This window comes from Bactrocera latifrons, unplaced genomic scaffold (assembly GCF_001853355.1).
Source record: "Bactrocera latifrons isolate USDA-ARS-PBARC rearing strain unplaced genomic scaffold, ASM185335v1 scaffold_412, whole genome shotgun sequence".
Taxonomy (NCBI): domain Eukaryota; kingdom Metazoa; phylum Arthropoda; class Insecta; order Diptera; family Tephritidae; genus Bactrocera; species Bactrocera latifrons.
In genome coordinates this window covers 190,054-207,136 of record NW_017537060.1, presented here as the reverse complement: position 1 = coordinate 207,136, position 17,083 = coordinate 190,054, and the positions used below count along the sequence as shown (strand labels likewise).

General features: G+C 34.4%; 1 protein-coding gene across 2 annotated transcripts; it reads left to right on the top strand.

Moving 5' to 3' along the window:
* Positions 1 to 10,832: 10,832 nt before the first annotated feature.
* LOC108972658 lies at positions 10,833 to 16,053 on the top strand. Of its 2 annotated transcripts, none has more exons than XM_018939343.1 (7): positions 10,833 to 11,852; positions 15,024 to 15,096; positions 15,155 to 15,259; positions 15,317 to 15,417; positions 15,511 to 15,685; positions 15,751 to 15,893; positions 15,965 to 16,053. In XM_018939343.1, exons 1-6 carry the CDS (start codon positions 11,796 to 11,798, stop codon positions 15,777 to 15,779), a joined length of 540 nt encoding a protein of 179 aa, XP_018794888.1. In that variant the 5' UTR covers positions 10,833 to 11,795; the 3' UTR covers positions 15,780 to 15,893; positions 15,965 to 16,053. The 2 variants fall into 2 exon arrangements, with proteins under 2 accessions (XP_018794888.1, XP_018794890.1); XM_018939345.1 differs by lacking the exon at positions 10,833 to 11,852 and adding an exon at positions 12,536 to 13,114.
* Positions 16,054 to 17,083: the final 1,030 nt, after the last annotated feature.

Here is a 17,083-nt window from a genome sequence, read left to right as displayed (position 1 = left end):
TCTGCACGTGTGTTTCTGCCAGTAGGCGAGGATTGTCATAACGACGTTTTAGCCCGGACCACAACTCGTGGTAGCCGCCGGTATACAATCCTCCAATCATCGGAACACTTTCTTGATCGACACRCTGGCGTAACTTACCCAATTTATATGCAGGATTAAGGTCAGTTCGATTATGAACCATCGGTTCAAAGAGGTCCCTAAATGCCAACCAATTCGTTGGCCTTCCGTCAAGTCGCGGAATTGATACCGGATCTAATCGCATGTCTGTCACGTGTTCTATTGTCGATGATGCAACCTGAACGGCAGTCTGGGGGTTTAAGCGGCGTTGCAGCGTGACACACAACGTGGTGTACAACGATTCTGTTGTTGCAAACAACTCGTCATGAGAAGCAGTTTCGTTTGCCTTAGCCTTGCTGACCAGCCCAAAGTGGTGGTGTACAAACCGATCAAAGTGTTGATTTACTCGGCTGAGTAAAACTTCACACTCCACTTTATCCGGATTGAAATATGCATTCTGGATTTCCTTTGCAAGGCGCACAATTGAAGCATGTGCCGATGCACGTAAATTTAACGAGGCCATTATTACTTAAGACAGGTGGTCGCAGTCCTCACAGGAGGCACCAAAAAATGGAACTGCAATTGATGTGACCTATCGTCACAACTTTATTTTTAGCACTGATCCAAATCTGCAAAGAGCGGCAATTATATGCCTGCTTGTGCAGTAGGCACATGTTGAAAAATGCAATGATAATAACTGCACATCAATAGGTAATACGCTTTGTGTAGGTGCGAAAAGATGCGCTTATACTTAATATGTAGATATGTTTGTAAACTAATTAGGATTTCGGGAATAGAGCATATGCTAGCGGTGTGCATATATACAGTAGGCAGCAGTCAGCGTCGCTAACATATGTATGTACATGCTAGGCAGTCAATAGATGAATGCAAAGAACAAAAGAAAGAAGAAATAACGCTACAATCAGGCGATATTTATCCCATAGGCGTAGCGTAGCCTTAGATGGGGGATTATAGCCTATACGATATTTTAATCTCGAACACTTATTTTATTATACACCTAAAAAAGTCGGTAACGCGCCTTATTGCAAACCTTAAACATTCAAAAATAAATTTCATCAAAAATACTTTGAATGTTAATAAAATTCGTTTCATTTCGTTGGAATAAAAAGTACGTGAGAAATACATATGCCAATGAATTAAATAATCTCAAAATAGTTATATTTATCATTTTTGTGCAATTTCACATATAAAGAAAAAAATATTGTACCTTTTCTATCTGTTTTATCGTAAATAGTATACGGATGATAATTAGAACGATGTATTAAAAATCTAGCTTCAAATGAGATTGGAGTTTTAAACTGAAATTATTGGTTATAATATTAAAAAAAACTTAAGAATAAGTTGCAAACCGTTTTATTTTTTCTGTCTGTCAATTGTAAACAAATACATTCAGAAGGAAACTCACTACCGAGAAATCCAAAAATAAGGCTGCATTTTATTAATAAGAGCTCTCTACATAAAGAATATCAGTAAATGATATTTTTTTGGGCGAAATATTGGACACTATGGCATTTAAATCACCTATTATTAAATATATATAATTAATAAATAATTTCCTTTTATATTAAGCTACAAAATTTATAATTTTTGTTATTTAATAAACTAAATTTGCTAAGTATTTACTACCTCAATATATATGTATAGCACTGCTTTTCTACCACTGAAAATCCAAGATGGCCGCTATTGACCCCTCAGAAAGCTACCAGATAGAGATGATCAACAGTGTCAAATACCTCGGTTTGATGCTAGATTCCACTCTGAGGTGGAAGCATCATGTAAACCTCCCCCGTTCCGAGGGACAGCGCTACCAAAGTGGTTAACTTCAGAAAAAAGTTTAAGGTCAGTAAAGACGAGTGGAATGACTCCACCCTCGAGCTGATGCGTGAGGAACAGCACTTTAAGGTGGTACACCAATGGCTCGAAAATGCGGAGGGAGTTGTGGGCCCACGCACTAGGCTCTCCAGTTCCAGTTCCCGAGCATTTTCCAGGCAGAAGTTTTTGCCATAAGCCGTCGTATAGAAATAAGCATCTATCGCAATGAGCGAAAAGCCATTCTCAGCGATAGTCAAGCGGCGCTAAAAGGGATCTCCTCTTACGAGATCAAATAGCTACTAGTGCAGGAGTGCAGGGAAACGCTGAACAGCCTTGCAGAACGAAACCAGGTACACCTAATCTGGGTGCCTGGTCACAGAGATATAGCGGGTAAGGAACTGGCGGACGAGCTCGCCCGTTCCGCAGCCTCCACCAAAATGGTAGGACCCGAACTGTTCACGGGGGTGGGTCCAGATACCATGAAGCATCTGCTCCGAAGCATTGGCAACAGACTCACGGTATGAGACATGCCAAGTTGCTAATGGGAGGATACAATTTGAGAAGGTTCAACGTTGTAATAAACCTCCCCAGGAACAAACTCAGGCTACTGCGACAGAGAGCCTGAAACCCCGGAGCACCTGCTGATCGACTGAACAGCAGGCTGTAGCCGCAGGATTAATGCCCTTGGATCGATGTTTCCGGATAGAGACCGCATTGCCTTGCTAGCATCCGGTAGTCTATTGGACTCATTAATGCGCTGGGGCTAAGTGAGTCAATGTGAGTCAGGAGAGGGCACAATAGACAAAAAATCGCGGTGCATTCCTCAACTTCAATCAACAATGAATCAATGCAAAAAATAAGTAAATAGGTAAATTTATTTGCTTCAAATTATCAATTGTTATTACAAATAATATAATAGACATATTTTATGCTTTTATTTGTAAAATAACGTCAGGTTTGTTAGAGCTTTGAATAATTTTGCATTTTTCATATTAGTGGCATCACCACTCTACCTCATCTCTTTACTGTCGTTGGCAAATATAAAAATATATTGAAGTTAGCTAGAACGACAACTGTCAGCTTGCAGTCTTGTAGACGTGCAGCTGTCAAAATAACTGTGCCACTGCTAAAATCACTGACTACATCAAATTGGACTCAGGAAACCTCTGCATGATCACTGAACTTAGAAATTTGGGTCGTGTCGGTACTGTGGTCAACCGTGAAAGACTTCCCGGTTCCTTCGCTATCGTTCACGTAAAGGACTCGCAAGGGCATGTGTTTGCCAGAAGATTGGCAAACGTTTTCATCATCGGCAAGGGCAATAAGCCCTACATTTCTCTGCCAAAAGGCAAGGATCTTAAATTGGGCATTATGAGGAACGCGACAAGCGTTTAGCTGCTAAAACTCATAAAGTAGTTATTTAAGAACGGTTCCTAATTTAATGAAAGAGGGAAAATTCGTAATTAATAGAAAATAGAAATCACTGTAGAATAAGAACGTGTATATTTTAATATTTGACAGATGTCGCTTGGAGACTGACGCGCTCAATGTGTTCAGCACATTCAGTCGGAAAAAAGACAGTGTGCAGGAATGGTGTCGCGGATGAACGAGCAATTTGGGAAAGAGTTCTTTGAACACTATCGAAGTTTTCCAGAACTGTGGCAAATAAAAAGGGAGTGCTATAAAAACAAAAAACAAAAAAAAGACGTGTGGCACTCGGGGACTGCCGCGGTAAAGCTATTGCATAGCACAGGGATGGGCACATTTTTAGCCCGCAAAGTTAGCAAAGTTTGCACGAGGGCTTGATGAGGGGAATGTCAGTTTACGGAGGGAAGGGCAAAAGAGTTGTGAAAAAAATCAATTTGCTTGAACAATGTTGCCATTACTCAATTCGCATATGTAGTTTTGTACACATCTAACTTTTCAATTATAATTTTGCGTAATATAAAATATCAAAACTGAAATCAAACTATTAAAAATAGTTTATATATTTTTTAATAATAGCATTCGACTCTGATTTTGAGTTAATTTAAGAAAATTTCGAACATAGTGAAGACATTTTTTATAATTATCCAAATCGTTGGAAATTCTATGGTAAGCGGCAGGGATAATGGGATGCCCAACTCCTCTCTCACTGGAAGTTGCTAAACGTCAAAACCTACCGAACTTTGACAGTTGACTGGATTGAGTAGGTTTTGACGTTTTGCAATTGGAATGACTGAAACGGCCAGWTTGAAATTATACCAAAAATATATGTGAACGGAGGAATTTATTGCCGCCGTTCAAGATCGCTAATACAAATTTAAAACAATAAAAATCAATGATAATGCGAAATTTAAATATATATCATGAAACGTTTTGTAATTTGATGCATAATAGAATTAATATTCTATTACAAATGATTAAAAACATTTATTAATTGAGAACTAACAGGCTTAATTCACCTTATTAAGTATTGAAACATCGAAAGTCAGTTGTTTTAATATACTATAAAATCCTAAAAAAGGAATTAAGTAGTTTCGCCATATATTAAAAGTCCAATATATAATAATTTGCAATCGTAATAAATGTTGGGTATGTTAATTTAAAATGTCCAAAAATTCTTATTTGGTGCGATCTGGCCATAATGGAAAATGTTATAAAAAACGCTTATTTTGAGGCGCTCTCTCACTGGAATAAGTTGGGCATCCCATTATCCCTGGTAAGCGGGCAGTAGAAGCGGTGTTGGCCAATCATTCACATTGCGCTCTCATAAAATTCATTTGGGCATATGTGTTTGAAGAAACAGTGGATCATAAACTGAAGTTATTATTGAAATTACTTTTTATAAGGAAGTTTAAAGAAATAACCTGGTTTAAAACTTTTTGATTCGAAAATTATATCTATGTTTGGAAGTACCTACACTTGTGAACAATTTTTTTTAATAATGAAATTAAACAAACATAAAATACGAAGTAGGTTATTTGATTAAAATTTTTGTACAATAATGCGTGTAGCTACAGCAAATGAGATTAAACCAAACATAGAATTTGTTGTTTCAAATAAACTAAATTAAATGCTATTATAAAGACATATTAAACAAATTATTACTAAAATAAAATATTTATTATACTTTTTGTTATTTGTCCTACATTTTACAAATTTATAGTAGTTACAATAAAACTTAAAACTGTTAGCTCGGGCAAAATGCCAACCCTGGCATAGCATTTTGTATCAACTTATGCAATTATAATTATTTATTTATTTTATTCATGCAGTATTCCTTTTTCTTTGATATTAATTCAAGTTACACTTTTTGAGCGTAGGAAACGTTTTTTTAATTTTATTTTTCTTTAATATATTTTTTTAATGTTTAAATAAATTAATATTTCAAATACATTATATTTATTTCGACTATTAAAAAGTGAAGAAGAAAATTGATGACCTTCATGAAATATGCATATTCGCATTATACAATTATTACACAATAAAAAACGTGCGACACTTGTTATTGTGAATGCATGTACATACATATGTATATGGCTCGCATTTGCTTTCGTAAACATACAGACAAAGCGTGAGGTTTTTTCGTTACGGAATTTCTGGATTCGGTCCCCGTGGCCCGCGATAAAAGCTATGCAATAGCTTAAAAAAAGAATGAAGCATATAAAGTGCTTCTATCAAAATTAAAAGAAATTAATGGTAACGCTAACTTGGAAAATTTAAAATACAAAATTAATTCATTTCGTTCATCTTACCGCCGCGAACTTAAAAAAAAATTCAAAATCTGGGGCTGGCTCAACGTTATGGTATTTTGATGACTTCTCGTTTTTGGAAGATCAGGAGGTGCAAGTAAGCGGCTATTCGTCAATAGAAATTGAGGAGAATGAAGGAGATATTGTTGAAGAAGTAAGTAAATAATACAATATTTTTAATGTACAAAATAGGTACATACATATGTATTTTTAATTTCAATTTTGTAAAAATTTTTTTTATAAAGTTAATGTTCCAATGAACCGACACTATTTAAATATTCACAGAATATGTTTCGAATTTCCTTAGCGTTGTTGGAATAGTTTCGGCTTGTGGTATTTTGCAATTCTGCCATTTCAATGAATTGCTTATCATTATCTCCTATTCTGCGAAGATATGAAGGGCTACTACGTTTACTTAAAAAAATTATGCAAATAACGTAACGCAAGTACAATTTTCGAGCCCTTTTCTGGGGATAAATTTACGGTGGTCAGTAAAACACGAAATCTTGAAGATATAATTTCAAACGTCTTGCTCGTGATACTCGGTAGTTGTACTGTAGCTGTTGGTGTGTCAATCCTCTATGGCTATATGGCTTCATAAAATTTTCATGCAGGGCAAAAGCGTCATCTGCTTCAAAAACAAACGGCAGCTCTTTGTCAAAACCAGGAATTTTTAACTTTCTCTCTTCATGCATAACTGCAATATTTGAGTTTCTATAAACCCCACCATTAGCTCCAACTCTTCCCTTAGCTCCAACTTCGACCATTGTGAATTAATATTTTGCATTGACAAGGGCCATCAGTACAATGCTATATGTTTTCTTGTAGTTGAAATAGTAAGCGCCTGAATGTGGTGGTCTTTTAATGTTGATATGTTTGCCATCAATAGCACCAAGGCATTTTTGAGCACCTGAAACAATAACAATATTATTTTTTATATCGTTTAGAATCGACCACCTTCTGCAAAGAAATATAAAAAAAGACTATAGTCGAAAAGAAAGGAGTGAGTTGCTAGCTAAGGCAGTCGAAGCTCTTCAAAGCAATCGAAGGTCGATATAAGCACATTCAGCTCAACGTGGGAATTGCTTTTCAGAAAACTTGCTTCCACACAACTACTCTTTGCCAACAAAGCTATAATGGAAGTTTTATAATAAGGAGTATTGGAACGCTTTAATCAAAGCTTCTACAAATTATTTGAAAATAAAACGACACAGCATAGCTTTCCACCACGATCTTCTTCAACACCATTTTTTTCGAGCGATTCTTCATCTGCAGCTTCACAATATTTTGTTTCCACACCGCTGCAAAGTCCTGAGGAGCTTATATCACTTCAATCCCATGCGCACCAACTCCAGCCATCCAGAGAAGTCATCACTCTACATCAGTCAAGTCATCACTCTGGACCACAACAACCTCAGTTTGTACCTGCAATCAGCATAAATTGGCATGCTAATGGAAACAACCTTGACGCGAGCACAAAATATCGCATTTATAATGAATTATTCACCAACTCAGATTATTCTTAACTCTTTTGGAATGTAATTATTTTAAGTATAGCTTATAAGCACTCATATTCCTCCCTTTATGACTTTAGTTTTTCACATTTTGAAAAATGTCTTATGTTTTTTGTTGAATAATACATACTGAAATAAAATCCCTGAGTACTTTTACTATTGATTCACATGTTTCTACTATTATATGGCTCAAAGTTGGGGTTGCAATTTTAAACTTTCGTAGGACTCTCCAGTTACGGAAAGACGGACGAACAGAATTAAATTGTATAATTTACATTTATTATTAATGATAGGGTTTTTATATACTGTGATTATCGGATTCCTGTACACACAAAAATGAATTGTATTGTAATTGCTTCTAACTCTTTGTAAACTTTTCTTATTAAAAATTCTACTACAATAGATTTCGGATCTAATTTTTCTAATAATTTTTCAAACTGAGAGTTTGTTTATTATTGTTTTCGATTAATTTAACCCTGTTTTTATTTCTTTTAAATCGTCATGGTCTTGTGTCCCGGTGACGAATTTTATAATTGAGCCTAAAATGTTTAGTGAAGGTCGTGCCCTGTTATTTGTGGGCATTAATTGTGATTTTAAAGCCTCTATTTTACTGACAAGAATAGCTTCTTTTTCATTCGAATTTGTATTATACCTGTTCCTCATAATATTTTCGTACGTATTAAAATACACACGTTCTTATGGACGGACCTATTCCGACAGCTGCACGACTACACGACTACAGGCCGACAGTTGTCGTTCTCGCAAACTTCAATTTTATCCTATATTGGCCAACGACAGTAGAGTTGACAGTAGAATGGAAGATAAAGAGATGAGGTAGAGTGGTGATGCTACTAATATGTAAAATGTAAAATTACTCAAAGCTCTAACAAAMCTGACGTTATTTTACAAATAAAAGCATAAAATAGCTCTGTTACATCATTTATAATAACAATTGATAATTTAAAACAAATAAATTGACTTATTTTTTGCTTAAAAATTTCACCTTTAACAAAATATTAAAATTTCATTGAAGTGCAAGGTCTAATACCTTTCCACAACGAAATTGTGTACATGCAAAATGGACAACTGCGTTGTTTTGTGTACATGCCGGCCATTGCTATGTTGCTGCCCTCTCACAAACGTTCATGTAGTAGGATTCAAGCCCCCATTTTCAGTTCACTGTCGTGCTGCTGCAGACTGTCGCGAGCATTGTGTTCCGCACATCAGTCATAAGATGTTTGGCGTTGGGGTGTACTTGAGATAATATTTCCTCTATGCATTCATGACAATTTAGTTTGTTTTCCAGTTTTCGTAAGTAAAAATATTTTGGGTGCTTATCAATGCAGTTCATGTATAGTATATGATCGAAATTCTGGRTAAGCTAACAATGGAAGTATCCAGCCGTTTCACAAATTTGGAAAAGCTTAATGACTGTTTTGGTTTTCTTTGTGATTTTGTACAAATTATAGAACTAACCAGAGGCTCATACAATAACAAACTCGTCGAAAATAAAGAAAAATGCCAGCAACTTGCCGAATCCTATCCATGAGACTTGGATAACGAAGATTTATATAGTGACATCCAAGACGTCCTACTTTTATTCAAGAGAGCGAAGAAAAACGAAGAATAAATTGGATTTTCGCCAGAAGTTTCATTATACATTTCTTCAATGGGACTGGAAACCTACAATTCGTTGGCGTTGGCTTTAAGAATACTACTTACTATACCTGTATCTATTAGCAAACGTAAATGATCAGTTCTTACTTGAGATTGACCATGAGTCAGAGTAGACTGTCCAATCTTGCGATTCTCTCAATAGAATGTCAAAATGCTTCAACTTTAAATTACAATGAAATGATATGTGATCAAAGCTAGAAAAGTGCATCTTTAAGTTCCATCACTATTTTTAAGAAAGATATAAGACAAATTAAAAGACTGAAGAGTATTCGAGTAAAAATTAATATTTTTCATTGTTATTAAGATTACTACATTGTGAGTGTACAACTCTTTATCTTTTATAATAAATTTTGTAAAAAAATTTGTTGAAGTATTTTCCCTCAAGACGTTGCGCCCGGGCCGACGGCCCCCTTCGTACCCCTCCTAGCTACGCCACTGACAGTAATCATATTATGCTTAATAATGTGGCCAAGATACTCGACAGAGTCTTCTAAAAATTTTACTTTTCGTCTGAAATTTTCGTATTGGCTTTATGTAGTGCATTTATTATAGTTGAAACGTGTTCAATATGTCTCTCGGGTGAATTAGAGAATATTAATACATCGTCTATTTAGCAATATATTCTCGGAAATCGTCTACGCATCGTTGAAAGATTGAGGGTGCGTTTTTCAACCCAAATGGCATCCTAACAAACTCATACTTTACTCCATTGACTACAAAAGCGGTATTTTCTCTATTGGATCCCTTTATTAAAATTTGATGGAATCCTGGTTTTAAATCTATAGTTGAAAATCCTTTTCCTAAATTTTGCATATTTATTTTTACATCAGGTGTTGGATATCTATCTGTGAATGTCTGAGCATAATTTTTTTGGAAATCAACTACCATTTTCCTTTTTGTCTTACCTTGTTCGTCAGTGCCTTTTTTGGAACATTTTTACTTCTTTTAATAATTCCATGTTTTAATCAGGGGTCAGAATTACAAACCTTTTCTGATTTACAATGGTGTTACAAAATCTGATTGGATTTTCGTCTTTTCGAACACATGCAAAACTAATATTTGAACCAGCTGTGTACTAATGTGACAAAACTTGCAAATGAATACAATTGGAAGCAATCCTATTAAGGTTTTTAATAAGTCCCGAATTAAAGTAAGATTTAAAAAGATAACAATTATCGAATGAATAAAGACGTATTTGGGTGCTAATTTACGTTTTGTAATCTTTGAATATCCGGATTATTTTCCAAAAACTCAATAATTAAGACATTTCGTGTTTTAGACTTATGTTTTCCCCTATAGAAAAAAAGATAAATTAATTCAATATAATAAAATAACTTGATTTCTTAACTTACATTTAAAATCTGTGAGCGACTATCCCTTCTTTGTTTCTGATAGCAAAACCGATAAAATTGGTTTTCGTGACACCCAAAACCGATACAAATTATGTTTCGAATATCAAACCAATAATATCTGAATTCATAACACATACTACTTTTTTTGATCGGTTTCAATTCTGATTCCGACAACTATCAGATTCCACAACACCCCTGAATAACTCCCTATTTTTTTTTTATTCACAAAGTCGTTATCCGCAATGTTATATGGATATTGTTTTGTCCATATTGGATTCTCTGTCTAGGTTCTAATTGCCGCCTGAATAGTTGTGGTGAGAGGAAGAGCTTCATTTATTTCAACGTTTTATAGCATTCGTTTTCTAATGTCTTTTTCGCATTAAGATAGCAAAATTAATTTTTTGCTCTACGTTATGGGTCACTTCCTTCTGGTACTTTAAACTATAATAAAATAAATTCGCTTCTGCTTTAAAAGTTCTAAGTCCCTGTTTTAATATCATATCAAATTCATTTAGCCTATCTATTTCATAATATACTAAATCATGTCCATATGTCCCAACCACTTTTTTTGAATTAATGGCTGAAAAGCCAGTAAAGTTTTTGTTCTAAAAGGAATAATTTGTATTGACTTACCGATTTCACATTTGTTACTAATATAATTATTAGTCGATCCTGTGTTCACTAAAATTGTAACGGGTGTGCCGGTTAATTTTGTTTTTCTTTACGAGGCAACCCGTTTACGTGTCTCAAAATGCCCATCGTAGTCTGCTTGTGCGGTTTGATTGATACGCTATTAAATAGATTTGGTTGGTGACGCGGATTTCTTCGTTGGTAGCTGGTACTGTTGCGAAATGTCTACTTCCATTGGTTCTGGTGCAAGTTTCTGTTGCGGTTGATTATAATTTCTATCTGATAACTCCTCTGTATTCTGACGTTTGGTGCATGATGTTGTTCGTTGAAGCGAAGTTGATATTTCCTTTTATCATCAGATTGCTGGAATCTTTGTTGCTCATTCCCCCTTGGGAGGTTACAATGTACCTCGAATTGGTGATTCACATTGCCGTGGTAAATAGTACTAGCTACTGCGTAAGCTGTGTCCAAATCTTTAGGGTTATGGCTATACAATGTCCCATTTGTATCTTTCTTAACTCACGCATGCACATTTTGAGAGCTAGATTCTTAGATAAATTGATCAGAATATATTTTCTTGCTCTCTCGCTTGTCAGCTGGCAGGTCACCCTGATCTGAGCTGGCAACAAAACACAATCAGGGTGCCGTCAGTTAGTGAAAAAGGCCGGATGCCAGAAGAGTAGCGGAAAAACGAACTGCCAAAATTAGTGCGTCGTGAAAATTTTGTAAAATTAGATGTCAGTAGTTTGTAAAATTATTTATATATATTGGCGATATAGGTCTACTGGGGATCCGAGCACCCAAAAATAATATCGGTAACGCGATATTTGCATACCTCAGTGGAAATGTGAAAACAGCAAAATGCCCAAAAGTTGTGTATGCCCAATGCCCAATCTAATATTTTTCAGCAGTGGCATCATTGGCAAATGTTATAAAAATTGCTCTCTCTCGAACCAAAGAGATTCCTATCAAGTTATCTATGCTAGATTAGAGGATCAATGCAGGAGTTAACGAACCGTTGTTTGTCGCGAGTAAAACAAATTATATTTATTTGGGTAGTATACTTATTTTCGTGTTGCCTGTTTTATTGATAATTTCTTATTGACTACATTTTATAATCTTAGTGATATTTATACTTACGGGAATGCTTGTTTACTTGCTAGAAAAAAGATAGTTTTATAATGCTTATCGGCTTTTCGTTATGGAATTCTGTCTGTTGTGTTTATAATACGGGAATTTTATTGTTTGTTTAGGTTAAGTGTGATCTGTTGAACACATAGAGCGCGACAGACTGCAAACTACATTTGTCAAATATTAAAATACACACGTTCTTATGGACACACCTATTTTGACAGCTGCACGACGACACGACTGCAGGCCGAGAGTTGTCGTTCTCGCTAACTTCAAATTAATCCTATATTTGCCGACGACAGTAGAGTTGACAGTAGAATGAAAGATAGAGAGATGAGGTAGAGCGGTGATGCCACTGATATCTAAAATGTAAAATTATTCACAGCTCCAACAAACTTGACGTTATTTTACAAATAAAAGCATAAATAGCTCTGTTACATCATTTGTATAACAATTGATAATTTAAAGCAAAAATATTTACCTATTTACTTATTTTTTGCATAAAAAATTTCACTTTGAACAAAATATCAAAATTTCATCGAAGGGCAAGGTATTAGTATGGCCACAACGAAATTGTTTATATGCAAACGTTCATGTAGTAGAATTCACAGCGCCATTTTCAGTTCAATGTCGTGCGGCTGCAGTCTGTCGCGAGCATTGTGTTCAACACATGAAATTTACTTAGGCTGTCTTCAGCGTCGCCAAATCCCCTGCAAATAACCCAGCAAAACTTGCGTGACCGAAACTCCAATACTTTTACACAATTTTTACTTGTCACTAACACTCCCACACAAATCTTTGAAATGAGTAAGAAGTCAATCTATTGTGTATTTTGTTTGTTTTATATTATAAGCTCTTCACTCAACAGATGTTAATCAAAAATAAAACAAAAGAAGACAAACAAATTTTTTTAGCTGTCACCGCTTATTGAAAACGATGAATGTGAAAGCGTACAGCATGATACCGTGAATTTGACGTTTGCTTGTTCGTTTCGTTGTGACGAATTGAATTCGAAGAAAAAAAAATTCGGTTACAAACGCATCCATAATTAGAACTGTGAAGATTTGTGCTTGTGCATATTTATGCAAAATTATATRAAATAAATATTTAAATATATTTTAATTGTGTTTATTTAATTTCGTTTTTGTGTCTACGAGTGTGTCTACAAGTGAAATTTTGAAAAAGGGTGAGTATAGAAAATAACAAATATGAAGAAAAATACATTTAGTGCATATATGAACCGGGACAAAAAGGCTTTTAATCTTAGTGCATCTAAATTTGTGAAAAAGATGTAAATTTTGATTGTGATCCTGATGTGGAGGGATGCAGTTCACTAAGCTCCCTTGATTTTTCTTCAAATTGCAGTAATAGCTATGTTAGTGATAGCGAAATTTTAAAAGTGATAGAAAATAGTTCATTTAGTTTAGAATTAAAAGCTTGGGCTTTGAGAAATAGGGTGTCCCATAATACACTAATCGATCTTCTGCAAACGYTGCGAAAAATAGGTTACAAAGATTTACCTCTAACGGCTGAAAGTCTCCTAGGTACCAGCCGAAAACAAGTAAATATTCAAACGATTTTAAGTGGATCTTTTTTATATAGAGGAATTCAAAGTCATTTTGAGAAAAATTCATTTCCTCAACTTGAAAATGAAAATAATATTRTGCTTGATGTGGGAATAGATGGCCTGAAATTATTCAAGAATTCCAATAAAGTATTGTGGCCTATTCTAGCATCCATAGTTAATTTTCCAAACGAATTGCCATTTACAATTGCGTGCTTTTCTGGAACAGAAAAACCTTTGGAGCATTAATGATTTTTTAAAAGAATTTTGTGGAGAAGTAAATTATTTTAAAAAAAATGGTCTTTAGGTTGGTGCTTATCCTGTAAAGAAGAAATTTGATATTCGTTTGTTTTGCTGCGATACTGCTGCGATACTGCTGCTCGAGCTTTTGTTACAGGTGTGCAGTCGCACACTGGAAAAAGTAGTTGTTCTAAATGTGATCAAATGGGTGACTGCAAAGAAAGGAGAGTTTGTTTCTCAAAATAAATAAAACATTTAAGAACTGACCAATCTTTTAAAAATAAAAGTGATAGATCACATCACATTAATCCTTTCAAATTTAGAGAAAGCATTTTAGAATCAGGAAATTTCAAAATGGTTTCCGAATTTCCTTTAGACCCAATGCACATTGTAGATCTTGGTATATGTAAAAAGTTGCTTCAATTGTTGATTAAAAAAGGCAATATAAACGTAAGCAAAGTTAACGAAAAAATTACATTTATTTCCAATTTAGTTCCTTCAGAGTTCGGTCGAATATGTAGAAGTTTAGATGAAATCAGCAATTGAAAAGCGACAGAGTTTAGGCAGTTCTTATTGTATATAGGTATATTTGTCCTAAAGGTTTGCATTGGTGATGACCATTACTACCATTTCCTCTTATTRCACACAGGTATAAGGCTACTATCATGCAAGAAGTCTTATAGCACTTATATAGCACTAAAGCTAGTTACAATATAAAGCTAGTTACAATTACAAGTTTGAAAATCACATGCAATATTTAAAAAAACTTATAAATAAGCCCAATAAAATCCTGCAGCAATTACATTTAAGGCTAGAAGAAAGAAATATTCCAGATTTTACTTGCAATAAAATATCCAAAATTAATTCGTTTAATATAGATTTTAAAACAGAAAAAGACTCCTATTGTTTTAGTCAAAAATTAAGCCCCATAAAAGTTACAGGCAGGATAGAGGAATCTGGTATCGCAACTTTATCGGCACATTCTATCTTGGGTGTTGAAAACTAMTTTCAAGAACCATTGGAACCGTCATCTGGTTAAGGTATTTTATTGGCAGATAAATTGGACCCACATTTGTTTAAAATAGAAGAAGACGATATAATTTATAAATATTTTTCTATTCCACATGAGAGCAAGTTTCTTCTAATTTCGATTTTACATCATCTATTTCATGAATTTTCAAATTAGTATTTTTCTCTGTAATTATTGTATTGTCCCGATGGTATTTTATTATATTATGTTAAGTTATTTAAAATGAATTTTGATGCTACCAAATTTTTATTTCTTAATCAGATGGATTCACCAGCGCTTTCTGATGACACCTATTTGGAGGAATGCCCAACAACGTCTTCGACTCCCGTAAAAGGTACATGTAAAATTGTCATTTTAGTTTTCAATTTATTTTTACGCATTTGTTATTGTAGAACAATTGACATTTAAATGGAAGAAATTCAACATTTCTGGTTGCTACAACTCAGAGGCAAGCTTCACAAAGCAACAAGGAAACAATTTGCCTGTGGATGGAAATGGTAATCAAAATGCATTTCTTAAAAATTTTTACTTTATTATGTTTACACCTTTTTCAGATGTTTTTAACATGTTAAAAACTATTACCTCCCAACTACAAGAGTTGTCTTCCAGAGTTGAAAACATGGAAAGGAAGATGGGCAGCTTTTTGAAAGAAAATGTAAGTTTATGTCCATAAAACTTTTTATTGTTCTATAGATGTGGTTGATTAGGCATTATTAAAGCATTCTCTAACTGCACTTGTTCTTTTYAGATAATTCAAAAAAGCGAAGAAATGGCCCAACAAGAAACCGTCCGCGAATGTAAGGTGCTAATGCGGAAAGTTCACCAATCAGTATGCCGACTGACTGWCCCTACCATTAACAACACTAGCTGCAACTTTGGAAATGGAAGAAAAACTGAAATGCGAAGAATTCGCTACAGCAACGGTTAGTAATGTATACAATTTCTTCAATAAACAAWATTTATTTTGCATAATATTTTCAAATTACAGAAACAGTTTGTTTTAAGGATGAAAGGTAGTTCCGACAGTGTTGCGGCAACTGAACACTGACGAATTCCTGAGTTTGTGAAACTCGGACGGTAGTGGAGGCAAGCAACCGCTATCGAAATTTCTGTTGTCCAACATATTATATGGTAAATTTAATACATACATATTTACCTAAAAAGATGTATTTTACATTGATTTTTCATTACATTTTTTATAGATTCTTTCATCACCTGTGGACTTGCGAATTTCGAGCAACAAATGCGGAAGTCCATCGAAATGAGCCACCATAGATTTAAGCAAAAAAAATATAGGAAGCGAAAAGCTGAATGATAAATATAATATTGTAATAATTTTTTTGATATATGTATAAGTATATATTATTTTTTATATCTATATAAGAATTTATCGAAATAATTTTTATATTATTAAAAAAAAAAGACGTGTGGCACTAGGGGACTGCCGCGGTAAAGCTATTGCATAGCACAGGGATAGGCACATTTTTAGCCCGCAGAGTTAGCAAAGTGCGCACGATGGCTTGATGAGGGGAATATCAGTTTACGGAGTGAAGGGCAAAAGAGTTGTGAAAAAAATCAATTTGCTTGAACAATGTTGCCATTACTCAATTCGCATATGTAGTTTTGTACACATCTAACTTTTCAATTATAATTTTTCGTAATATAAAATATCAAAACTGAAATCAAACTATTAAAAATAGTTTATATATTNAATAAAAAAAAAAAATATTTTATAAAAAAATCTTTATATTTTTGAGTTTCGAACTTTAGGTTGCAGGAATACCAAGCGAGTGTTTTACCCACTAGGCTATTGTAGAATGCACAGTCACGCTTTCCTGAAAACAGTTTTGTTGATTTATCCCAAATTTAATGAAAGTGTGAGAGAGAAGGATATAGTTTGATTACAGCAGAAAATATGTGAGCGAGAAGGTGATAAAAGATCACATGTATACAAAAGTTTTGGGAGCTTTTTTRATTCGCCCTTAAGAAAGTGATAGGAAAAAGTGACAATTAAACCAGCACACGTGACCGGCACGTCACTTGGTAACATGACCGTCACTGTTCTAACTGGGTAAGCCATCGATTTGACTTTGTCTGTTGAGTATTCTAACATTTTCGCAATATTTGCAAAGGTGAACTAATCTGTAAATGATTGCTAAGAAAGTAAGAAATGCTATGATTATTAATGTGAATGCACTGGATTTTCTTGGACAGGAATTAAAAATGTTGAGAATTCTTGTATGTTACTGAACTTGTAGCTTGATTTTGAGGGAAGAATACGGAGTTCGAATTTTTCGCTGTGCTGTTTTTGTACGATTTCT